This window comes from Nicotiana tabacum, chromosome 10 (genome assembly GCF_000715075.1).
Source record: "Nicotiana tabacum cultivar K326 chromosome 10, ASM71507v2, whole genome shotgun sequence".
Lineage (NCBI taxonomy): Eukaryota > Viridiplantae > Streptophyta > Magnoliopsida > Solanales > Solanaceae > Nicotiana > Nicotiana tabacum.
The window spans coordinates 167,172,234-167,198,829 of NC_134089.1; the positions used below are offsets into that span (position 1 = coordinate 167,172,234).

General features: G+C 38.1%; 1 protein-coding gene across 1 annotated transcript; it reads left to right on the forward strand.

Annotated features, from left to right (window-relative positions):
• The first annotated feature begins 11,677 nt into the window (after nucleotides 1–11,677).
• On the forward strand, nucleotides 11,678–12,051 carry LOC107811025 (putative mitochondrial protein AtMg00860). The gene is made up of 2 exons (XM_016635862.1): nucleotides 11,678–11,820; nucleotides 11,889–12,051. The coding sequence occupies exons 1-2, from the start codon at nucleotides 11,678–11,680 to the stop codon at nucleotides 12,049–12,051; spliced, it is 306 nt and encodes a 101-aa protein (XP_016491348.1).
• Nucleotides 12,052–26,596: the final 14,545 nt, after the last annotated feature.

The following is a 26,596-nucleotide window of genomic DNA, read 5'->3' on the forward strand; positions in this document are numbered from 1 at the left end:
CGGCTCAATCAGGCCATCATGCTTTAGCCTTTCAAATAGACTTGCATAAGATTCTCCAAGTGGGGTGAGAGCTTTTTCTCGTTTCAGCAACCTCTCATTCCTAAATGCTTGATTGGGCCGGAAACCTGATCCAGAGGGCTTTCGGTAGGCTTGTGAGGGTGGATAGGCATTTTGTGGAGCTGGGTATTTGGAAAGCGAAGCATGTCTTTGGGAGTTTCGTGGAGAGAAATGGCGTTGGGGAGGGGAGTAGCGTTGATGAGTGATGGAGCTACTCGGGTGGCTGAGAAAGCTATCATAAGTGGGTTGAGATGGAGAGTATGGGGATCATCCGTTATGGTGTTGGGTGCTTGGGTAAGGACAGAGTTCAAGAAGCTAGGCGGTGGCGGGGGTGGTGTTCCCAGTCATCCATGACTGATACATGTCTGCCACATGCTGTCTCAATATTTTTACCTCTTCTACCAATCCATAGTCCTGTTCAGCCAGCCGCTTTCGGGCATCGGTACCAACCCATTTAGCTCTGTTGTTCTCTGCCATTGCCTTTTGCCTTTGTGTTGCAGGGAAGCATTACTTTCAGAACCACAACCAACCATCTTTCTAAAGATTGAAAAGGGAACAAAAATGAGAGCAACCGGTTAGCGTTAGGGTTTTTCACAGATAGGAAAAACACACATTGAGGATGCAATGTAACTAGGCCGTTAACCCTTTCTATCATGCATTTGCTTCAGTTACGTGCGTCATTCCGGCTTCTTGTAATTGTGCTCTTTTTTTTAATGGTGGTCGAATCTTATGTTGATTGCCTACGTATCATGTCCCCGCATGAATCAGACCTTGCGTAGTTCGGACACATAAAAGGTAAACAACAATAAAACATTTTTGGAATTATTTAAAGACGAACAACAGACTCGAAAGTCAAACAGCCCACATTCTCTAATCAAAAGAAATACAAACTCAAGCAAAATAAAATGACAGATTCCTTCCCCTATATGCCAATTTTGACCAAACGGTTGTTCTTGCAAACGTGGCCCCTTCCCAATTTCACATGAATTTTGAGGCCGGGAAGATTATTTTATGACATTTCACAAACTTGTCCGTTCTTTTACGAAAATAGCCTTTTAAAAACTGAAAGATACTTCTAAGGCTATCTTGGCAAGAACGGTTTAAGACACCGCCAAAGTTGGCTCGGCTTATTTTGACCAAAAATCTAAACGGTATTCTTGACCACTGACTCTTTTTCTTACTATTTTTTTTTCAAATTAAAAATAAAAAACCAGGTTTTGCCAACGTGGCCTTTCAGCACCTCGGGGACGAAGATTTTAAGACTGCATTAGCTAACCGACCAAAATCCTAAAAACATGACCAAAAGTGGCCGTTTATGCAAAGCCAGCCTTCCGGCGTCTTTTTTGGGAACATTCGGCTATTTTTGACAAAAATAGCATCACCAGACTTATTTATGACTCTTTCTCTTGTTTTTCAAAATAGGAAACCCGATATAGCAAACACGCCCTTTCAACGCCTCGGGGACGTAAATTTTTAAGGCTGTGTAGGTCAATCGGTCAAAAGTGCCCAAAGGTGGCCGTTTATGCAAAGTCAGCCTTCCGGCGTCCCTTCGGGAACATTCGGCTATGTTTTGACAAAATAGCGTAACCCGACATATTTATGACCTTTTCTTGTTTTTCAAAATAGAAAACTCAATATTGCAAACACGACCTTTCAGCGCCTCGGGGACGAAGAATTTTAAGGCTGTGTGGGTCAATTGGACCAAATCTAAAAAAATGACCTAAAGGTGGTTGTTTATGCAAAGTCAGCCTTCCGGCGTCCCTTTCGGGAACATTCGGCCATGTTTTGACAAAACAGCGTCACCCGACTTCTTTATGATTAAATTAAAATTTGACATATTTTTTTGGCTATTTTAGCAAAAGGGGAGGTTGGACCCGATGAGGGCTGCCTACGTATCTCACATCTTGTAAGAATCAACCGGCGTAGTTCGGGCCGATCAGGAATAAAGGAAATAAACTAACTTTTTTTTCCGAATAAAATACTTACAAAGAAAAGAGAAAATATTTTTGGATTTCGATTTGTTTTTTTTGAAAAGAAACGACGACTAAAGAATTTTTTTTTTTGAATTTTAACTTCTTCTTTTTTTTTGACATTTCGAAAAATCTTCTAAATAAAAAGGAAATATTTTGGACTATTAGCCTGAATTTATGAAAGAAATACTACAAAAGAAAAGAAAAATATTTTTGAATCTTGTAAACAAGACTCTTTTTTTCCAAATAAATCAAACTAAAAATGACAATTTTTCAAAATTTTGGCAGGATTTTGACACTACTTGGACATTGGTTTTATTTTTCTAAAAATAAGTAGTTATCTCCCTATACTGCTATATATATTTTTTTCACAATTTTTCAAAAAATTCCCGATTTCTGAAGCCGGTCAACATGCAGATCTGAAGCAAATAAATGTGCAAAACAAACAGGATGCAGCAGGATGGTCTTTTTTCATTTCAGGTTGCTTGTCCTAGACGGACCCAACCCCTGTGTTGAGTCCCCTAAGTCAAATGCAACATGATGCACATAAACGTTCATACTAGGGATCCGACATGAGGTTTTGTTATACTAGGTTTATCCTGGGTGTTTATTCTAGACCTGGCTTACCCGAACGGACAACTCGAGCCAAAGAGGGGGCAACTTTCCGGGAACCAAAAGGCCATCCGGCTTAGTAACTTATCCGAGCATCTTTCTTATTTCAAGGTATGACACTAACAGAATAGGGAGTCTCAACCAGTAAGCACATCCCCGTAGGTGAAGAGAGAAAGGAGTCGGCACAATTTATATACAGTTCAGATAATATCAATGCGGTAAAAGCAGCATTTTGCACATTAGGCCCAAACATGTAACAAAACCAGATAAAGCCAAATATAACAATTTATCTAAGCTCGAATTCTGAACCCTGAACCAGAGATTCTGGGTATAGTCCCCAGCAGAGTCGCCAGAGCTGTCCCACCTCCTTTTTCGCCCGCGCCGCCGCAAAAGGGGCGCGGAAGGGAGTTTTTTCCAATTAAAGGACAATCGAAACGGGATTTATTTATTTATTTCAGAGTCGCCACTTGGGAGATTTATGGTGTCCCAAGTCACTGGTTGAATCCCGAATTGAGGAAAATATTCGACTTTCCAAATGAAGTCTGCGAACCAGAAATTCTAAGTAAGGAATTCTGTTGACCCGAGGAAAGGTGTTAGGCACCCCCGAATCCCGTGGTTCTAGCACGATAGCTTAAACTGTTGTAATGGCTAAATATCTGATTTTAATACATATTATAATTTATGTGCGTTTATCAACTTTAAACCGCTTTTATTATTATTTTTAATAGAATTGCAACGTCGTAAAACTGCGTTTCAAACCACGTCGCAATCAATGCACCCGTGGTTGTTGACACATTTTGACTCCGTTGAGATTTGGATTTGGGTCGCATAAATGCGCACCCGAGTTTAGTGATGTAATATTATTAAAATCGTGCCTAAAGAGTCTAACACTTTATTATTTTGGGGAAGGCCGTGAAATTGGCTAAACGGCCCATCCCGAAGTCTAAGTATTCAATTAAACATTTATCGAGGGCCCCACAATTTGTGCGTTTTATTGGGCGAGGCTCATCTCATTTATTTTAAAAGGATAATCCTAAAGTGCCTACATTTTTTTCTATTAAATTTGTCTCTAAAAAATGAAAGAGAAAGGGTCCTAATTTATTTACATGCTTACGAGTTGTTATAGTCGGGTTCCGAACGCAATTTGTTAAATCAGAATGTAAACATAATATGGACAGCCCATTGGCCAACGTGGACCCAGGCCCAACGTGTATAGCACAAAACTGGACCTGGGTCATCTCATTCACATGTTACTACTTAGTTACATTATACTATGCATGCTCACAGTTTGTCAAATTAAAAAAAAAACTTGGCAATCTAATTTTAATCCTAAACCATTTACATGCTGAAATTAACCAACAATATCTAGCTAAACAATATTCCTACAAGTTTCGAAACGGTTTATTCGTTTAATGAGCTAACTGTTGAATGTTTAAGAATAGTCTAAATCAGCTAACATATTTTTTTGAGACATGATAATCATCAAACAATAACGAACTAACTGGACAGAGTTACTACACCGTTTATTTATTTTTAGCAATACATAGACAATTCGTCCACTAAGCTACTGTCAAATATTCCATTATATATATTAAACAACTACATGATTCTGATATTAGGAAGCTAAATAATGTACATATACAAATAAAATTCAGAATATAACTAAGATAATTCAGAACTTCAACTCTTCATTTCATATTCATGCTTCATGTTTCAGTTTACAGTAACCAGCGTGTTAATTGTGTACCTGATATTGGAAGCAAAAGAAGAGGAAGATCAGCAGAAATGCAGTAGCATACAACAACAGCAACACCCAGCAACAGATTTAAAAAACCGAGCAGAAATCCAGCAACAACCAGTGAAGTAGTAGCAAATAACCAACCAAACTCAAGGAAACAAATCAAATGAAAATCCCGAAACACCAACAACAATCAATGGGCAGAAACAAAGTGAATCTTTTTAGATTGAAAGACTAGTTAATGTTTAACCCTTAAATCTTGACCCCTCTGTATGTATAGTGTATGCAAATTGTATATCGGGTGTATACTACTCTCTTTCGAATCTCCTTCGAAATTTTTCTCAATATTCAGCCAATCTCCTACCCCCTTTCAATATTTTTGGAATCCCCCATTTATTTGTGTCAAGCTCCTCTATTTATTTACCAACTTCTACCATTTAAAATTAAATCCCACTATCTTCTACCCATCCCCCTTTAACTTCCCACTACCTAATGTTTTGTCCCCCACTATATTAAACAATGTATTAATTCCCACTAACACATATCTTTCCCTTATTTAAATCACTTATTGCCCCACTACCGCATGTTTTGTCCCCCACTATATTAAACAATGTATTAATTCCTCCACCATTATGTCTTGTCCCCCACTACGTATTATTTTAATATTATTAGTACATAGTGGACGGAACACTCAGATTAAATAATTGTTCAAATTTTCAATTCCAAAAATACCCCTATGAAATTACTGAAATTACCATTCTACCACTGAAAATACTGCAATTTACCATTCTACCCCATCAGCTATAACCAATTCACCTAATCAATTCTAACCAAAATACATCAGCTATAACCAATTCCTAATCAAATTTTATGAACAAATTTAGGCTAGAAACTCAATATTTTTGACTGAACAACATTTTTAACAACAAACATACTTTCAGATTCAATAACAGTAACAAATTGAACATAACAAACAAGTAGATTCAAATCACTAAACTCAATAATCAATTGAACTTCAAATTAAATCTAACAACATTACAACCAATAATTTCTATATTAAACTAAACAAGAACATAAAACAAACTGAAGAAATAATCAAAGATGATAAATAACGAACAAGAAAAGAATTAAACATATACTGATTTCAGATCCGAGAATATCAAACAAAATACGGACAGAAATGAAACTTAAACCAACTAACCGGAAATGACCAACGACGAACTCGAACGGAAACGAAAAACTCGAACCAAGACTGCCAATGACCTAACGGATCTCGACTTCAATGACCTCCCTAGTGTGAGCACTACTCGGGGTCCATTTGAAATTCCTGTGAACACTGACACACTAGGATTTGGGGGTCTTTTGGTCACTTTCTTTGCTGTTGGGACTTAAGCTATCTCTAACACTTAGCTTTTTTCTCATTCTACCTGTTGAATGGCCAAATTGGGTTGCTTAAGTGAATTTTGTGTGATTCTATAATTTATTTGGGGTCATGTGTAACTGTTTTGCTAGGCATGAGTTCCTTTGTGACTTTGGGCTATGCTTATGGGCATAGTCTCCTGTTTGTGAAATTATTGGATCTGGGCATGCTAGTTGTGGAAGTTGAGCTTGTTAAAATCGCTGGGTTATTCTTCATTTAGGCCTTGTTCTTGGGCCTGTAGTTTATTCACATGTAATATTCTTTGGGCCTGTCATAACTTGTAATAACAAACAATTCAGGGTGTTAGTGAAATTGGGGAAACGGGTATATTCGAATGTTTGCATAAAAGAGTAGAAAGCATGCCTATAGGATTCATGTGACTTTAACCGGACTGCTTCGCTTTTCCTCCGTGTGTGTGCGTATGGTCGTGGAAGCAGCAGCAACTATGTGTGGTCTTTCATGGTTGAGCTGGGGACGAAGAAGAAGGAGCAGCAACGCAGCAGCACTGCTGCTCGTTAATGGCGAACGGGGAGGGCAGCGACACTGGTTTTTCCGGCGTGGCTGGGGGCCGTTTGGACGTGAGGTCGTTCAGCAGATGGTCGTTTGGGACGTGAGGGGGAGGAAGAAGAAAAAACAGCAGTGATGGTGGTTGTTGAGGTCGTTCATGGCTGTTCGTTGGTTGCATGGAAGAAGCAGCGGGGGGGGGGGGAGCTGCTGGAGGTTGGTTGCTGCTGGTTGGCCGACGAAGCAGCTGCTATGACGAAGAAGATGAAGACGGGGTAGCCATGGGACGTGAGGGGGAGCAGAAGCAGCCATGGGAGGGAGCTTGGGGTGGAGAAGGAGAAGAAGAAGAAGAGAGGGGGCGGGTAGCTTTTAGTGTTTTTTAGGGTAATGAAAAAAATGAAAATGGGGGTTGGGATTAGTTTGGGTTATGGGGAGGACTGGGTCGGGTCAACACGGTGGGGTTATTTGATTTGGGCCAAGGTTGATTTAAATTAGAAGGTGGGCCGATCCGATTTTCCTCCTCTTTTATTGCTTCTTTTCTTTTACTTTCTAAAATTAAAATTCTAAATTAAGTTACAAACTAAATTAACTTATTAAAAATACTAATTAATTCCTAGCAACAATTATCATATAAAATGAAATGACAATTAAAATACAATCACACAATTTGGACATTAAAGACTAAAAATGCAAAAGATGCCTATTTTTGTAATTTTCATTCTTGTAAAACAAAATTAATTACTCATAATTGCAAAATTAAATCCTAAATACAAATGCGACATATTTTTGTATTTTTTATTAATTTAGAAAATAAACATGCACAAACAAATGCAAACAATACAAGAAAAATAGCACAAAATTCACAACAATTGCAAACAAACAAAAAATTATTTTATTTTTGGAATTTTTGGGAGTAATTCTCATATAGGGCAAAAATCACGTGCTTACACTTACGATCGTCATCGCTTTGATTTGTCGTTGAAAACACGCTCTTTCAACGTTTTTTTGGTTGTCAATGATTCCATTTTAGTCGGTTTACAGGTATAAAGTATTAGTACATTTTTCACTATTGTTGGTTGTAGCTTATGTGGAATTTGCATTGTTGATTTTGCGGTTTTAAATAGTATTACTTCAGTACTTCTTACTTTTCAACTATTGATCTAAAAACTAAAAATTATCAATTATACTCTGTTGAGTAAAATATATATTCTATGAGCTAGAAAAAGTGAGGTTTTTACTATCTTTCTTGTTGAAGAATTACCATCACTATTTGGCTAGAGATCTAGCTTCTCCATATTCATCCACAGTAAATCAACATAAAACTGAAGTTTCTTTATGTAATTTGGCCCACCTCGGGATTCTAACGATGACTGAAGCTTTATCTTGAGGGGCCGTGATAATACGCATAACTTCCGAAAGTGGTACCTTATGCTTGTTAAGTGATACGAGGATGTTAAGTTAGTTGGTATGAAGGCTGAGAAAAAGTTTGGAAGATGTTTAGTTTAGTCCATTTATATTTTAAGTTATAGTTTCAGGTAATTACACATTAGCCCTACAATTTTGTTTGTTTCTTATACGAGAGGTCCAGGTCAAGTGGTTAGGAAATGGCAGAGTACACTCGAGTGCCAGCTATGGAATCTTTCCTCTCTCATTCTATATATTGTAATTGTAATTTCTGCTCTTATCCGAAAATCAATCAGAAAAACATTCTCTTTTGTTTTGCCCTAGTTTTCTTCTTTCTTTTTACTGTTTCATTGCCTTTTTCTTCTCTTTTTATTGTTCGATTGCCTCTTCGTATCAGTGGTATCAGAGCTCTTTCTTGGCTCTGTGTATCTATGGCGAGTGAAATGAATGAAGTTGTGAGTGCTCTACATAAGATCTCCATGGATATCTCCAGCTTCACTGATCGACATGAGCAATTGGAAGTTGTTCAAGAGCAAAGTATCAGGCATCAGGAAGAATCTTTCAGTGAGCTTAGAGAAGTCCTCAATGAGGTCATCCATGGAGGCAAACGACCTGAAAGGGACAAGAAGGTGACACATGATGAAGGTGAGCTCTACTCTCATAGTGACAAACCTTTTGATTTTGAAGATGTGGCAACACCTAGTACTAGTAATGTTAACAATACCTCATCGAATGCTCTTATTTCCCCTGTTAGTGCACTCATTCAGAATCCTAGGCCAGCTGTAACTAGCACTCCAGCTAGTGGTGTTCCTTCCCCTACACCACCAGCTGTACAACCTATGCATGCGATTGCAACTCAGACCCAACTACAGCCCCGCTCCATTAGTTTAGTCATGATGAACACCCCCCCATACAACCACTCCAGTATCAACCTTGTGGGATCCCAAATCTCTCCTCTCCTTAACCTTGAACCACCGCATTCCAACCTCAAAATTTTCCTACACAACCTCTTCGTGGAAGGTATTATAAACCCACAGTAACTTGGAACCAAGGGTCACCAGTTGGAGTGATGCCTTAATACATTCCTTACAACCAAACCACACAGTTCCCTCCACCCTACTACACTCAGACTATACACATACCCCTCATCTATATCACCATGTTACTTACATGCCAACACCTCCTCACCACCAGTACAACCACATTGCTAAAAACTACCCACAAACACAAAACAGTCACAATGTACCTTTGCCTAACATACCCTATACCAAATATACTAAGGTTGAGTTTCCTAAGTTCAATGGGGATGACTTAAGGACATGGTTGTACAAAGTAGAGCAATTCGTTGCGGATGAAGACATTACCATTCAGCAAAAGATGAAGTTAGTTTATCTGCACTTTGAAGGAGATGTTTTACAGTGGCATTTGGGGTATATGAGGTGTCGAGGACAAATGCCACTACCTACTTGGGATGAGTATTTGTGGGCTCTTTGTGATAGTTTTGGGGCTGAGTACTCTGATCCCATGACTGAGCTAATGAACATTAAGCATATAGGGTCAGTGAAAGACTATCAGAAAGCATTTGTGAGTGTAATAAGGGTTGTAAAAAGCGAGCGATTTCTCGCTTAAAGCAAGAAGCGAAGCGAGGCAAGATATCTGGCATTTCTGTTAGCTGAAGCATAGCAGGTTTACAAAAACGCTCGCTTTTCTTGAAAAAATGAGAAGCTTTGAGTGATGCAAAGCTTAAGAAGCGAGCGCTTCTCTCTATAACTGGGTTGCCAACGTATTTAATTAAAAAATCTATCTTCTTTTAAAACACCATCGAGCCGTAGCAACAGAGAAAGAAAGAGGCGGCCTAGGGTTCAAGTTTTCTACACTTTTCAACTTCAAGATCATCAAGTTTGGTCCCAGGTATGTGATTTATTTTTCCTCCTTTTCCCTCTTCTTCTTCTTCTTCTTTCACTATTTCAGCATCCAAATAGCAGTGAAATGCTGGTGAATTCCACCCCCCTTCAATTCTTCTTTCTCATTCTTCTTCTTCTTCATTTTCTTGCACTATTTTAGCGATAAAAAGATTGAAATGCTGCCTATTTTTTTGTTTCAGTTATACTGTGCTTCTTCGTATACGATGTAGTATTTATTTTAATATTTTTTTAAATATTTCGATTCACTTCAAAAAAGCAAGCGCTTCGCTTCTCGCTTCTCGCTTTAAGCGAAAAGGGACTCCTCGCGTTACGCTCTTCACAACACTAGTAATGGCAAGGATCACTTCTTTACTAAACATGCTATCAATATCTTTTTGAACAACCTGAAACCTGAGCTCAGTAATGCTGTTAGAGTGGGCAATCCCACCAGCCTGCCACAAGCATACTATTTGGCTAGGTTATAGGAGGCTAACTTTGTTGCCCAAAGCAAGGCAATCAAGGACACATCTTCAGCTTCAACTACGTACAGACCTCCTGCAGGCCAGGGAAATGGTGGCTTCATTAAAGAAAATATGCCTAGTTATAAGAATTCATTGACTGCCAACTTTGATAACAGAAGAAAGAGGCTCACCCTAACTGAGATGGATGAGAAAAGAGAAAATGGAATATGATTTTCTGTGATGAAAATTTCACTCTAGGGCACAAATGTAAGGCCAAAAGACACCTGTACTCCTTAAAAATTGAGGATGAATAATTGGCTCCTACAGAAGAACCAGGTCTTGAGGAAATCATTGAAGACCAAAAGCTGGAAGAAGAACCTATTGAGAATTGTGAAATTTCTTTAGAAGCTATGAATGGATCTAGGGGATACAAGACTTTGAGGATTCAAGGTTTCACTAAACAAAAACCAATCAATGTTTTTATTGACTGTGCTCCACTCATAATTTTATCAATGAACAAACAACAAAAAGGCTTGGGTGCAAGGTTTACCAAATGAGTCCTCGAGATGTCTCAGTAGCTGATGGAAGAGTGATACAAATAGTGAAGGGGAGTAAGGGGTTTACATGGTTAATGCAAGGTGTGGTATTCAAAGAAGATTTCCTGGTGCTTCCTATAGGCAGCTGTGATGTGGTGCTTGGTATCCAATGGTTATGCAAATTAGGGGATATCCAGGTTAACTTTGCAAATTTATGGATGAAATTCCTATACCAAAGGAAATCAGTTACATTGCAAGGAATCCACCCCTTCTTCAAGACTGTAAATGGTAAGGCCTTCAATAAGATCACAGTTAACACTGCTCAAATATTCATGATCAAGATCTGCCCAGGAAGAATCATACCCAAAACAGGAAGAGGCACCAATTGAAATACAAGTGTTACTTGAAGGATATAGGGAATTGGTTGCTGAACCAAAAACAACTACCTCCTTCAAGAGGAGTGTTTGATCATCATATTCCATTGGTGGAAGGTAGTGTGCCAGTGAACTCAAGACCCTATAGGTACTCCCCTATTCAGAAGGATGTGATTGAGAAAGTGATACAAGAAATGTTAAGGCAAAATCCAATGCAACTCTAGTTCTTATGCATCTCCTGTAGTCCTAGTGAGCAAAACAATGACTCTTGGAGACTATATGTAGACTACAGAGCACTGAACAAGCTGACTATGAAGGATAAGTTTCCCATACCCCTCATTGAGGAGCTGTTAGATGAGCTGCGAGGTTCAAAAGTCTATTCTAAAATAGACTTAAGACCTGGTTACCACTAAATCAGGATGACATCCGTAGGCATACAGAAAACATCTTTCCAAACTCACTCTCGACATTATGAATATCTAGTTATGCCATTTGGATTAACTAATGCCCCATCAAGCTTTCAATGGCTGATGAACTATATATTCAAGGCTTACCGAAATTCATTCTAGTTTTTTATGACATCTTGGTATTTAGAAAAAGCTTAGAGGATCATGTTCATCATCTCAGGATTACCTTTGATTAGCTAGTACAACACCAGCTCTTTGCTAAAGAAAGTAAGTGTGTTTTTTATGCTGACATGGATGAGTACTTAGGCCATTACATCTCTGCTGCAGGTGCAACCACTGACTCCAAGAAAATAGAAGCTATACAGGCTTGGTCTGATCCTGCTAACCTCAAACAACTAAGGGGATTCTTAGGTCTAGCAGGATATTATAAGAGGTTTATCAAGGGCGGTGGGTTATGAGAAAGCCCCTCACTGATCTACTGGAAAAAAAGACAACTTCCAGTGGTCCTGAAGCTTTTAACAAATTGAAGAATGCCTTGACTTCTGCACCAGTTCTAGTCCTGCCAGACTTTTCTATGCCCTTTTGTGGTAGAAACCGATGCATGCAACATGGGAATATGGGCTGTTTTGATGCAAAAGAGGCAACCAAGCGCTTACTTAAGTAAAGGATTGTCTCCTCAGCACCAGCCTTATCTGTTTATAACAAGGAGCTTTTAGCATTAGTAATGGCAGTAAACAAGTGGGTCAGTATTTGACAGGCAGACCCTTTACAGTGAAAACAGATCAAAAGGCTTTGAAGTTTCTTCTTGAGCAAAAGTTGGGTCTCAACTTAAATGGATAATCAAACTCATGCAGTATGATTTCATTATTAAATAAAAGAAAGGGAAGGAGAATAAGGTAGCAGATGCCCTGCCTAGATTACCATTGGTAGAACTTGTTAGCACGTGATTTTTGCCCTATATGAATTACTCCCATAAATTCAAAACAAAATAACTTCTTTTTATTATTTGCATTTTGGAGGATTTTGTGGCATTTTCTGATAATTGTTTGCATTTGTCTGTGAATTTTTATTTTTGATTAATTAATAAAAAATACAAAAATACGATTCATTAGCATCTAAGATCAAATTTTGCATTATTAAATTAATTAGTAATTTAGTTGTTTTATAAAAATGAAAAAAATAAAAAAATATAGTTTATTTTGCACTTTTAATTTTAATTTTTCGTATCTTGGCAATTTTTCCTTGAATTTGATTTTTAATTATTTGTGGTAATTGTTATTTAGAGTTAATTAATGTAATAGGATAATTTGATTAGTGATTAATTTAGGATTATTTTTAATTTTAATTTAAAAGAAACTAAAAGAAAATGAAAAAAAAAAGAAAAGAAAACAAATAAAAAGGAAATAGAGGCTGGTTTGGGCTGCAAACCCCAGGCCCAAACATTCCCCCCTGAAACCCGTGTGGCATGGCCCAAAACACGTCCCTGACCCGGTCCGCCCCGTTCAGAGACCAAACGATGTCGTTTCCCCTCCCCGGATCACAGCCGTTGATTCCCATTGATCCAACGGTTTGGAACCAAGCTCCCCCGGGCTATTTAACTATCCGAAACGGACCATCCCCCCTCCTTAGAACCCCCCGTCTCATCTCTCAGAACCCCATCGTCTCTATAGAACCCTAGAGACACCGCCCAATTTCCACCGCCGTGAACCCGGCGGCGCCACCTCCAACCCCTCTCAAATTAACACCCCATGAGCCCCACGACCCCCTCTTCCCAAATACCGGGTCAGTTCCTTTCGAATCTTTCTAGAGTTTCTCGAATATTAGATCGAAAATGAGCATAAAAATTCTAAGTCAAGATTTTGTTGATATCTCGGGTCTAATCTGATTTTATTCGTGTGCTTTTTGTAAGAGCACACGATTAATATCAGATTTGGCCGAAATATCTGAGGATTTGAAGATTTGTCACAACCTTTTATTGTCCGAGGCTTTTAGGTATTTCCTTTTTTCTTTTATTATCTTTCTTCGATTTTCTATTTTTCTGCTTCCTCTCTTCTTCTTGATTCTTTCTTTTTATTTTGCTCCAGAGGTATGGGGTCATGCATGAGTAATTGTGAACATTTTCTTAATTAGTATAGTCAGTTTGTAACTAGATTAGTGTAAATCTATTAGTTTGGTTATTTTTTTTAATTAAATCATTCAGGCTAAGTTCTTAATGGTTGAAACATTTTGGCATGCGTTATTTGGTTAATTAGATAATTTCTAGTTTGGGCCGAGTGGTTCTTTGATCCTGTGGGTTGGGTTTGGGTCAAATCCGACTCATTTTGGGTCTGGACCGTTGGGTCAAAGATGACCCATAACTCGTTTTGGTTTCAGAGGTTATTTTCAGGGGTTATAGGGGTAAGTTTGGAAAATTGGATAAGAGAATCTGTAGTAACTGAATAGGGAAGCTTCTAGGAAGCTGGGGTGGGGGCTAATTTGAAAATCTGATTTTTAGACTAAGGTTTCCTGAGCAAAAATGAAAATGTAAAAAAGGTCTAATTACAAAATCTAATTTTCTGTAAGCTACCCTACTTCCTTGCCTATTAAGGCATGGTTTTCTTGCATTTAAAGGCAGACCCAAGGGATTAAGAGATAAAATTCTAAAAAAAAAAAAACGGCGAGGAATTTCATAAAAAAAACTACTCTATTGAATTTCTTTCTGTAATTCAGGAGGTTTTGAATTTCTCTGATTCACATGGGGTTGAAGATAATTTAATTTGGTATTTGAAAGTTGGTTTTGAGCTGAGTTTGTGTTTGGAGTCATGTTCTAATTTAAGTCTGGGGGTTTCATAATTGGTTCGAATGCTGTTTGGTATTTCTTCCTTGCTAATTCTGGGCTGACTCTACTTCTGCTGTTATTCACTTCTTATTCTCCTTGTTTCCTTCTTAACTTTCAGGTACATATTCCTGATTCTAGACTTATAAGAAGGGTTCATATTTTTTGAAGAAATGAAGATCTCCATACTGACTAAATGTCTTCCTCTGTTTTTTCTTTTTCATTTGACTTGTTAATCCATGCCTTCTATTTTAGTATGTTTAAAATAATGCTATGCCATGAACATCTGAAACTTATTTTAAGACTTGTAATTAGGACTCTAATTTGTATTTGTTAACTTTAGTTTGTTTTGAATCATTTCCCATGACTTGGATGGTTGCATCGTTGTGAGATTAACATGAAGTAGCTAATACCGTTTTAAGGTTTTCTTTTGGGTAAAATGTGGCACTCGTGGTGGTATGGGAATCCTGGGTATTCTTCAAATCTTCAAGCATATGAGCATGTTTTAAAATTCCATTAAGTGTTCTGATGGAAGATGAAATAGAAGCTGGGTATGCTTTGATGGAACTGTTAATAGGATGATTGGCTAATAAGGTTCTATGGGACCTTTGTAGAGCATTTTAGTTTCAATAATGAGTAATGACGCTTCTGATGTTTCAAGTCTATGTAGTTTGAAAGTTATTGATCATGAGGTTCTATTCTTGTATTGAAAAATGAAAGCATGTTCTTATTTCTTTTCATCATAAAGGCTTGTCGTATAGTCTAAAAGGCTACGGGGTTAATATCATTAAAATGTTACTTGTCTTATCTTTAAATGTACGCTAGAATGCAAAGTTTTGAGGCTAGTGGGCTTAACCTGAAGCCCATAAAAATCAGCCTATAGCCATGAAATATGGCTCTCTTATGGGTTCGATACTAGATCCCCAGGTTTTCAGTATTTGCCCATGTTCTCAAAAGATCCTGATTAGTTCAATAGCACAAGATTTCGATAAAGGTGTTTTTTAAAAGGAAGGTTGTTAATTCAATTTTTCTGATGTCTTGAGCTTGCCATTAATTGGTGTTTAAGTAATGTCTGTACACCTTATTATTCTGAAATATGGGCTCAATGCTGGCCCAACTAATGCAAAGAGTTTGATCGCCTGGACTGCCCACCCCTCACACATTTTTCGCCTGGGCCTGTCCTAATCCCGGAGCCCTACGGATTGTGTAAATAACCATCAATAATTAATGATGTTAGCTGTAAAAGGGGCATTTTGTTCATTTAGACGGAGTGTGCCATGTTAGATAACATCAATAGGTTACGGCCCTCATAAGTTAGTTTAGAAACCATTTGGTTAAAATAAATCGAGGGGTGTCATGCCAAACAAAAGCTCAAATTGCTTGGCCCTCGCTCAATCATTCCTTTTAAAATCCTTAGAATTCGAGGCGTGCCATTTAGCAAATTCCATGGCCCTCGCACAATGCAAACGCGTAGTTGCTTTAGGCGCGTCATTTAATAATATTACCTTCCTAAACTCGGGTGCGCATTTATGTGACCCAAATCCAAATCTCAACGATGTTAAAATACGTCAAAAACCACAGTTGCATTTATGTGACGTGTTTCAAAACATGTTTTAATTTTGCAATTTTCTTTAAGAATGAATAAAAGCGGTTAAAACTAAAATTTGCACATAGGTTCATAATTGTTTAAATCAGATAATTAAGCCGAATAATAACAATTGAGCGACCGTGTTAGAACCACGGAATCCTGAAATGCCTAACGCCTTCTCCCGGGTTAACAGAGTTCCTTACCCGGATTTCTGTGTTCGCGGACTGTAATATAGAGTCAATTTTTTCTTGATTGGGGATTTTAAACCGGTGACTTGGGATACCATAAATCTCCCAAGTGGCGACTCTGAATTTTTAATAAAAATAATCCCATTTCGATTGTCACTTTAAGTTGGAAAAAACTCCCTTATATACTCCATTCTGGAGGTGTAGGTAAAAAGAAGGTGTGACAGCTCTGGTGACTTTGCTAGGGAGAAAAACCCAGAATCTCTGGTTCAGGGTTCAGAATTCGAGCTTAGATGAATTGTTATATTTGGTTTTATCTGTTATCTGATTTTATTACATGTTTGAGTCTAATATGCTAAATGTTGCTTTTTACCGCTTTGATATTATCTGAACTGTATATAAATTGCTACGAAACCCTTCTCTTCTCATCTTCGGGGATGTGCACGTTGGTCGTGACTCCCTATTCTGTTAGTGTCATACCTTGAAATAAGAAAGAGGCTCGGACAAGTTACTAAGCCGGATGACCTTTTGGTTCCCGGTACGTAGCCCCCTCCTCGGCTCGAGTTGTCCGCTCAGGTACACAGTCTAAAACACATACCCAGGTTTTGAACCTAGAATAACTCAACCTCATGCCGGATCCCTAGTAGGAACGCTTGTTTGCATCATGTGCACTTGACTTAGGGGACTCAACACAGGGGTTGGGTCCATCTAGGACAGGTATACCCCAAAAAATAAAAAACCATCCTGATGCATCTTATGTGCTACATGTTGCATTTATTCAAGGGTAAAAGGGTCATTTGGCGGACCAATGATAGCTGAGGGTAAATGAAGAAATGAAAAAAAAATAATAAAAAAAGAAAGAAGAAAGAAAAAAAAAAAGAAAAAAAGAGAGGGTGAAGTGTGAAGATAAAGCGAGTGAGGCCTAATTATGTTTTCTATTACATTTTGTTAAGAAAAAAAGAGAGCTTGAAAAATTCAAAGGATTTTTGTACTTTTTCATCCTTTTTCAAAAATCAAAAAAAAGAGGGGAAAAAGAAAATAAAAAAAGAAGAGTTTACATGTTTCATCATTTTTCAAAAAAAAAAAAAAAAAGTATTTTCTCTAAATTAGTTGTTATTTTTATTTCTCGCCCATATCCAATTTGCCCGAACTACGCGAACCTGATTCTCGTCTCTCGGGGCGGGATACATAGGCAACCCACATAGAGTCCAGTCTTCCTAGTAAATCTTAAGTTCTTGGCTTTGCGGGGTCTTAGCCAAATTTTGCACTTCTAGCCACCTTTTGGCCAAATAAATCATTTTGCAAAAATTGCCTCAATTATGTTTTGTATGTGTCTAATAGGGAGTGTTATTATCTCACATAGTGTTGGTTAAAGTTTTCTCATACAGGTGTGGGTCTACTTACTGGAATATGAGCATGACATACACCCCGAGACCATTCAGTCAGGATCACTATATTCAGGAGCTGCTCGAGGAGTCATTTTATGTTTTTAAGTCAATTGTTTTTGTTTTATTTTCTAGTCATGTATAGTAGTATTTAGTCTTTTAGGTAATGTTAGAGTTTGTATTGTCTAGTTAAGTTTGCATAGTCTTTTGTTATTGCATTTCTTATTTTGCATTTGGAAATGTGTTACCAGTCAAAAATCCAAAAAGGGGGGAATTCTGCGTTTTATATTTTCGTTATAAGTTTTCTTTAGAATACTAATTCTAGAAATAAAAAAAAAAATCCTTTGAGATTGTTTTTCCTTTAGGCAATTAATATCAAAATAAAAATTATTTTTATATTTCTTTTACTATATTGGGACCAAAATTCAAAAAGAAAAAGAGAATTTTCTTTTAGTACCTCTTTAAAAATTTTCTTTAACGTATTAATTCTAAAATCCAAAAAGATTTTCTTTGAGGCGTTTCTTTGGGAAATTAGTGTAAAATGAAAAAAAAATTCTTTTTATTTTCATTAGAACTTTAGGTTATTGTACATAAAAAAACATACTTTGTCTTTTGTCTATCATTAGAATTTTTCTTTAGGCAATCAAAATTGAAATCCAAAAATATTTTGTTTTATTTTGTTTATTGCTTGTTTCGAAATCTTGCGTCAGGATATCAAATGAAAATTCAAATACTTTTATGTGGTCTGTTCTTTAGATTTTCTTCATAAAAAAATGAATAAAAAAAGGATTTTTTCTCTTCTAGGATTTTCCTTATTAGAGTATTTGTTTAAAAAAAACATGTTCATTAAGCTTGAGTTTAGAATAGGTTATAAATCATTCAGTCTAGAAAATTCAAAAAAAAGATTTGCCTCTTTTATTTCTCTTTTCTCATCGGATTAGTCACTAAGGTAAAAAGAAAAAGAAGAAGAAAATGAAAAAGAAAACGTTAGTTTATGTGCTTTACTCTCGATCTTTCCGAACTACGCAAAGATCTGATTCATGCGGTGCCATGATACGTAGGCAACCTATATAGGGTTCGATCGAATCATTTTTTTATTAAAAGGAAAAAGAAAAAAAGAGAGAAGAAACAAAAAAAATGGTGAAATTGTGGGTGTGAGAAATGAGAGGAAAGAAAAGAGTGAAATTAGAAAAAGAGGAAGGAAAATGATCAAGCAAGTGCTAGAAAAACAAAGAAAAGATAGGGTTGAAATGAACAAATTGGGATGATGCCAACTGACTTTTGTACCCTTAAAGTCATTTTAGAACTGATAACTATGGCTAGGTGCATTGCACATAAAGTGAGATTATCTTATGTTAAATGCTCTAACGCTAACGTGATGGCTTCATTTTGTTATATTCATAGCAGAAGGGTGGTTGGTTTGTGATTTTTAAAGTGGTAACCCCTCTCTACAACATAAAGTCAAAAGGTAATGGCAGACAACAACAGAAGTGAGTTGGTTGATACCGGGGCCCAAGAACAGTTAGTTGAACAAGACAATGGGTTGGTTGAAGAGGTAAAGATGTTGAGACAACACATGGCGAACATGTATCAGGCTTGGATGGTTGGGAAGGCACCACCCCTGCCACCACCTAGCTTTCTAGATGCCGCCCTTACCCAAAGCTCCGGACACAATGTTAGATGATCCTTCATACTTTCCATATCCATCCACTTATCTTCAAGCTCATGATGCTCAATATTACCCATCAGAGGTTGCCCACAAGGTTCTCTACTCATACAAACAGGGCCCGCGGGACGAGTCTCATGTTGAAAATGAAAGGTTCACAAGAAGAGAAAGGAAAGATGGGATACCTAGGAGGCTGAAAGGCATAGAACAATCTTTGAAGAACAAGCAAGGAAGGGGAGACCATGAAAGCATGGCTCACAAAGAACTGCCTATGCCCCCTGATGTTCGTCTGCCGGTGAGGTTTCGAGTGCCAAAGGTTAACTTGTACGATGGGTGTGGAGATCCGGTAGCCCATTTGAGGGATTATTGCAGTAAAATGAGAATTGTTGGAGATAAAGATGACTTGATGATGGCATATTTCAGTGAGAGCCTGACTGGGGCAGCTTTGGACTTGCATACTCATCAAGATGTTAGTAAGTGGCCCACATTAGGTGACATGGCTCGAGATTTTGTTCGATACTTTCAATACAGATCCGGCGTTACCCCAGACCGCTTCTCCCTATCTAAAATGGAAAAGAAGCCAGAGGAAAGCTTTAGAGAGTTTGGGCTCAGCTGGAGGGAGCAAGCGGCTCGAGTCAATACCCCGATTGGTGAAGAAGAAATGGTTGAGGTTTTCCTACAAGACCAGAGGCCCACCTACTTCAGTCATTTGATCTCGGCCTTGGGAAAGCCTTTCAATGATGTGTTAAGAATGGGGGAGCTAATAGAAGAGGGAATCAAGTCAGGCAAAATCATGAGTTGTTCGAAAAACATTTAGAACATCCCAGTAAGCTTGGGTGGAAGAAAGAGAAATAGAGAAGATGATCCAATGGGCTTTCCCGATCAATACTTCCAGCCTCGACATCATCCCCGTAGATATCCTTATGCACCGAATGATCCTCCCCAATGCCACTTCTCTCCACAGAACTCCCAAAGTCGTACATCACTATCCCAGTACCCAGCTCCACAAAAGGCCTATCTACCCCCATGAGCCTATCGAAAACCCCCTGGATCAGGTTTCCAGCCCAGTCAAGCCTTTAAGAACGAGAGGTTACAGAAGAAGAAAACATTCACTCCATTGGGAGTGTCATATGCCAGTCTGTTCTAGAGGCTAAGAAAATTGGACATGTTGAAGCCGACCCAGATAAAAATGCCAGACCCTCTTCCAAAGAAGTTTGATTTTTCTCAAAGGTGCGCCTATTGCTCAGATGCCCCGGGGCATGACATAGAGAAGTGTTGGAATCTGAAGAATGCGATTTAGAAGCTTATTGATGCAGGCAACATTGTCGTGCAAAATCCAGATACAGCAGACACTAGCCAAAGTCCATCGCCTGTGCATAATGAGACGCATATAGTGGGTATGGTTTATTTTGAAAAGGAATGTGAGAATTCTTCTAGGAGCCTCGGAGGTCCACGTGCTACTAAGCTTTCAGCACTATCAGAGGTTGATCCTAAGAACGAGCAGGCAAAGGGAACGCAAAGGCAATCTGTTAAGAACAATGTGATGGAGACGTGTGAAGGTCCTAGTATTGTTGATGTAGAAGTCAGTGGCTAAGATGTTGAGTTTTATGATTGGAAAGACACTCTTTTCTTGGTTATCCAGGGAGGAGTTTTTGGTGGTTTATTTTGTTGTCATTTCTGCTATCCGGGTTATTTCAGGGTTGTAATCCAGATATTGTCTTGTGACTCAAACCTTTCTATCCTTTTTATTTTGCCTAGTTTGTTTAGTCATAGTAACCTGTTTAGTGTTGTCTAGGTTTGTTCTAGGTTCGTAACCCCAGTTTAGTTTGTTTGTTTTGTTGTCCAAACCCTTTCACCATCTATCTAATGCCATTTTTCTATTTTTTGTAATTTCTAGTTATTTTTATTTAGTTCCCTTTTCTTTTTATAGTTCTTTTCCTGATTGACTCTAGTGGCATGACATGCACGTGCAATTCTCAACCTGGTTTTAAAAATCAGTTTAGTCATGAAGCAACGAAACAATGTTGAAGATGTAGGGACATTTGAGGGAAATAAGTGAAGGCATTTTGAGATCACTTCAAGCCCGAATTGTGTGAAACTGAGGTAGATAGAACATAAAAATACACTATTGAAATGCATCATGCTGCATCGGGTGAAGATAACGGCAAGTTTGCCCCAAATTTGTAGGAGGCCGCTCGCGGTAGTGAGAGTGGGAGTGTTGTCCAATGGTGCTTTGTATGTAACAGATGTAGAAAGCGAATGTGTGGATATGGTCATCAAGTCTGGCGCAATCAAAATATGTTACGAATGTTTTCCTTGGTTTGTTTAATTGTGTTGTTTGTACTTGGTATGTTTTGGAGATTGGAATGACGAAGGCATTTTGTTCTTCTATCTAAACACCTTATCCTTCGTTACCCCTTTGAGCCTTGTTTATTTTCTTTTGTACCCCTCTTTCGGAATCAGTAGCAAAGATCAAAAACACAAGCGTGAAAGATAAGTAAGGGAAAAAAGGAGAAAATAAAAGAACGAAAAGGGAGAGAAGAAAAATGAAAATAAAAAAAAAAGAGAAAAAAGGAAAAAAAGGGAAAGAAAAGAATGAAAAGAAAAAGAAGAAGAAGGAAAACAACAAAAAGAGAAAAAGAAAGCAAAAAAGAGAAAGAAGAGAAAAGAGAAAATCACAATAACAAAGTAATTCCTATGTCATAAACTACGTGCGACCTAATTCCTTTTAAGGATACGTAGGTTGTCTCACGGTTCAGTCCCATCAAAGTAAAAATCCAAAAGTCCCCAAACAAGAAACTAGGGCAGAAGTTGTGGTTGTTATCAGAAATCTGATTCCGAAAGTTGTAATTTTGAACCCATTCGAATTGTTTTGAGCTTTTTATACCCTTTCTTTCTAAACCCATCCAAAAGCCACATTACGGTTCAAAGAAAGACCTTCCGATCATTCTTCGAGAAATGCCAAGTCAAGCAGGTAGAGATGATTCATATCAGGGGCAACACTCTAGTCCAAATAGGAAAAAGAAATCAAAAATGAGAGAGTCTCATTGGTGAAAACCCTCGCGGGCACCGTATGGCGACGAGAGCTGAGAGAAATAAAAATGAGAGAGTCTTATTGGTGAAAATCCTCACGGGCTCCATAAGGCGACGAGAGTTGAGAGAAATCAAAAAATGAGAAAGTCCTATTGGTGAAAACCCTCACGGGCACCGTAAGGCGAAAGTGAGTTGAGAGATGAACGAATGAGAGAGGTTTGCTGTTGAAAACCTTTCAATGCACCGCAGGATGAACAAGGTCAGGATTTGGGTGAAGAAATTAGGTTATGGAAATTTCGGAGCAACAAAGTATGGCAACGAAAAGTTGTTTGGTTGGACAGATTGGGCTGATTAATCCAAATTGCATGTCATGATCATTGGCTCCAGTTGTTCCACCCAGATAAGTCTCTTTTCTTTTTTCTCTTCAGATAGTCTTCTAGTTTTGGATTTCCTTATCCTTAACTCTGAAGGTCATTGCATTTTATTTCTTTTGGGTTTATTTCTCTAAGATGTTCCCAATGTCAGTTCTGTTTAAGCAAATAAGAAGGAATTTCAAAGCTCACTACCAGCTTCAAGATTACAAAGCACAGTGCGGCCGGAGCACACCAAAAGATAGCATGATGCAATGTGGGATAAAGTGCCAGCGAAAGCTCCGTTGGCAAAATAATTTAGTAATTTCATGGGAGATGCAGAGTTTCAGTTAAAGGGGTCAGAGGTGTGAAACAATGGTTCAGGTATAGAACACTCGGGTCATCCGGAGTCATAGAGTTTTGAAAGTCAGTCGGAAAGTCAGGCGGTTCAGGGCCGGTTCGGGGAAGCCAGTCAAAACAAAACAAGGCAGCGAAGAGACCTTCAGCAAAGAATGCCATCAACTAACCACCACATTTTAAACTGACAAAATTTTTCTTTGATTAAAACAGGGGCTGTAAATTTCGGTTGTTTCGGGGAAACTCTCCGTGGAGAAAGGCAGTCACCAAACAGGTTTGATTTTTGATTTTCAGGACCCTCATGGAAAATGGGACCTAGTTTAGAAATAGCATAATCTAACATAAATGTATCCCAAAGGAATATAAGTTAGCATAGAAATTTGCATGTTCGAGATAGGATTCAAGTAGGAGTTTCCAGGACCCTCATGAATAATGAGACTTAGCTTTAAGATTTCGATTAGATAACAACATTTAGCGTAAACTCTACTGTAAAATGCAGCCATGAAAGTTGTCGCCCTTAAGATAAAACTTGACCTTTGATTTTCAGGACCCTCCTGGATAATGAGAGTAGTTTAAAGATCCTCTTAGATAGCAAGATTTAGCAGAAGTTACACTCGTAGAAGATATAACTTAGATTTAAAATTATCATTTAGTTAAGAGTTGTTAGGACCCCCCTGAATAATGGGACCTAGCTTTCAAATTCTTGGTAATATTTGGTAATATGATTCAGTTTAACACTCACATATGTGCCCAATTACCAAACTAGGGCAGGAAGATTTTCTTTGTTTTGTCTATTTTTTGTTGAAATCAGGTACCCGCCTGGAGAGTAGGGAATACATTTCAAGTTAGCAATCAGGAGCCCGCCTGGAGAGCAGGGAATACATTTCAAGTTAGAAGTCAGGAGCCCGTCTGGAAAGCAGGGAATACATTTCAAGTTAGAAGTCAGGAGCCCGCCTGGAAAGCAGGGAATACATTTCAAGTTAGAAGTCAGGAGCCCGCCTGGAGAGCAGAGAATACATTTCAAGTCAGCAATCAGGAGCCCACATGGAGAACAAGGGAGTATAACTCAAGTTTTAGCTCTCAAGTTCTTATTGATATTTGGTAATGTGGTTCGTTTTACACTTACATACGCGTCCAGATGGCCAAACTGGGGCAGAAAAATTTCCTTTGTCTTGTCTATTTTGTTGAAGTCGGGAGCCCGCCTGGAAAGCAGTGAATACATTCAAGTTTAGTAATCAGGAGCCCGCCTGGAGAGCAGAGAATACGTTTCAAGTTTAGAAGTCAGGAGCCCGCCTAGAGAGCAGGGAATACATTTCAAGTTAGAAGTCAGGAGCCCGCCTGGAGAGTAGGGAATACATTCAAGTTCAACAGTCAAGTGTCCATTCGGAGAAAGGAAAAACATCTCAAAGTGTTGGTGACGGTCAGGCATCCACATGGAGAAGCGGAAAACATCTCAGATTATAACTTAAGGCGGCAACAAAGAGGTTTCATCAAGTCAGCAAGGCAACAAGAACCACAAAAGCAAGTGTGAAGATATAGATAGGATTTTGTAATGCATAGATCATAGTCTAGTTTAGCTTCTTTTTATTTTATCATGGTGTAATAAGGGGATGCAATAAGCAGTAGCAGCAGCAGCAGCAGCAACAACGAAATTACAGCTTCATGGTAGTCCCAGCTACCAAATATCTCGAACTACACTAACCTGATTTCTTTATAGCCAAGGATATGTAGGCAATCTCGGAAGCAGGGTGCGGTCAAATCTTTCAAAAATGCTTCCCACAGAGTATTCAAACGGGCAAAAATCTCTCATATCCTCTCACTTTATCTTTGCACGAAAACTCTTCGTGTTTTCGGGCAAAGAGGGGCAACTGTGAGCACGTGATTTTTGCCCTATATGAATTACTCCCATAAATTCAAAACAAAATAACTTCTTTTCATTATTTGCAATTTTGAGGATTTTGTGGCATTTTCTGATAATTGTTTGCATTTGTTTGTGCATTTTTATTTTTGATTAATTAATAAAAATACAAAAATACGCTGCATTTGCATCTAGGATCTAATTTTGCATTATTAAATTAATTAGTAATTTAGTTTTTTTATAAAAATGGAAAAAATCAAAAAATATAGTTTATTTTGCACTTTTAATTTTAATTTTTCGAATTTTGGTAGTTTTTCCTTGAATTTGGTTTTTAACTATTTGTGATAATTGTTATTTAGAGTTAATTAATGTAATAGAATAATTTTATTAGTGATTAATTTAGGATTATTTTTAATTTTAATTTAAAAGAAACTAAAAGAAAATGAAAAAAAGAAGAAAAGAAAACAAATAAAAAGGAAATAAAGGCTGGTTTGGGCTGTGAATCCTAGGCCCAAACATTCCCCTCTGAAACCCGTTTGGCATGTCCCAAAACCCGTTCCCTAACCCGGTCCGCCCCGTTCAGAGACCAAACGATGTCATTTCCCCTCCCCGGATCCCAGCCGTTGATCCCCATTGATCCAACGGTTGGGAACCAAACTCCCCCAGGCTATTTAACTGTCCGAAATGGACCATCCCCCCCCTTAGAACCCCCCTCTCATCTCTTAGAACCTCATCGTCTCTATAGAACCCTAGAGACGCTGCCCAATTTCCACCGCCGTGAACCCGGCGGCGACACCTCCAATCCCTCCCAAATTAACAACCCATGAGCCCCACAACCCCCTCTTCCCAAATCCCGGGTCAGTTCCTTTCGAATCTTTCTGGAGTTTCTCGAATATTAGATCGAAGATGAGCATAAAAATCCCAAGTCAAAATTTTGTTGATATCTCGGGTCTAATCTGATTTTATTCGTGTGCTTTTTGTAAGAGCACACGATTAACATCAGATTTAGCCAGAAAATCTAAGGATTTGAAGATTTGTTACAACCTTTTATTGTCCGAGGCTTTTAGGTATTTCCTTTTTTCTTTTATTATCTTTCTTCGATTTTCTATTTTTCTGCTTCCTCTCTTCTTCTTGATTCTTTCTTTTTATTTTGCTCCAAAGGTATGGGGTCATGCATTAGTAATTGTGAGCATTTTCTTAATTAGTATAGTCAGTTTGTAACTAGATTATTATAAATCTGTTAGTTTGGTTAATTTTGTTAAGTAAATCATTCAGGCTAAGTTCTTAATGGTTGAAACATTTCGGCATGCGTTATTTGGTTAATTAGATAATTTCTAATTTGGGCCGAGTGGTTCTTTGATCCTGGGAGTTGGGTTTGGGTCAATTCCGACTCATTTTGGGTCTGGACCGTTGGGTCAAAGATGACCCATAACTCGTTTTGGTTTCAGAGGTTATTTTCAGGGGTTATAGGGGTAAGTTGGGAAAATTGGATAAGGGAATCTGTAGTAACTGAATAGGGAAGCTTCTAGGAAGCTGGGGTGGGGCTAATTTGAAAATCTGATTTTTAGACTAAGATTTCCTGAGCAAAAATGAAAATGTAAAAAGGGTCTAATTGCAAAATCTGATTTTCTGTAAGCTACCCTACTTCCTTGCCTTTCAAGGCAGACCCAAGGGATTAGGAGATAAAATTCTGAAAAAATAAAAAAACGGCGAGGAATTTCATAAAAAAACACTACTCTATTGAATTTCTTTCTGTAATTTAGGAGGTTTTGAATTTCTCTGATTCACATGGGGTTGAAGATGGTTTAATTTGGTATTTGAAAGCTGGTTTTGAGCTGAGTTTGTGTTTGGAGTCCTGTTCTAATTTAAGTCTGGGGGTTTTACAATTGGTTCGAATGCTGTTTGGTATTTCTTCCTTGCTAATTCTGGGCTTACTCTACTTCTGCTGTTATTCACTTCTTATTCTCCTTGT

Bases quoted from the DNA above. Each gene is read 5' to 3' on its own strand.
- LOC107811025 (XM_016635862.1), top strand. From the start codon at position 11,678: ATGGATGAGTACTTAGGCCATTACATCTCTGCTGCAGGTGCAACCACT. The intron at 11,821-11,888 runs GTTTATCAAGGG...GACAACTTCCAG, and splicing joins CTAGCAGGATATTATAAGAG to TGGTCCTGAAGCTTTTAACA.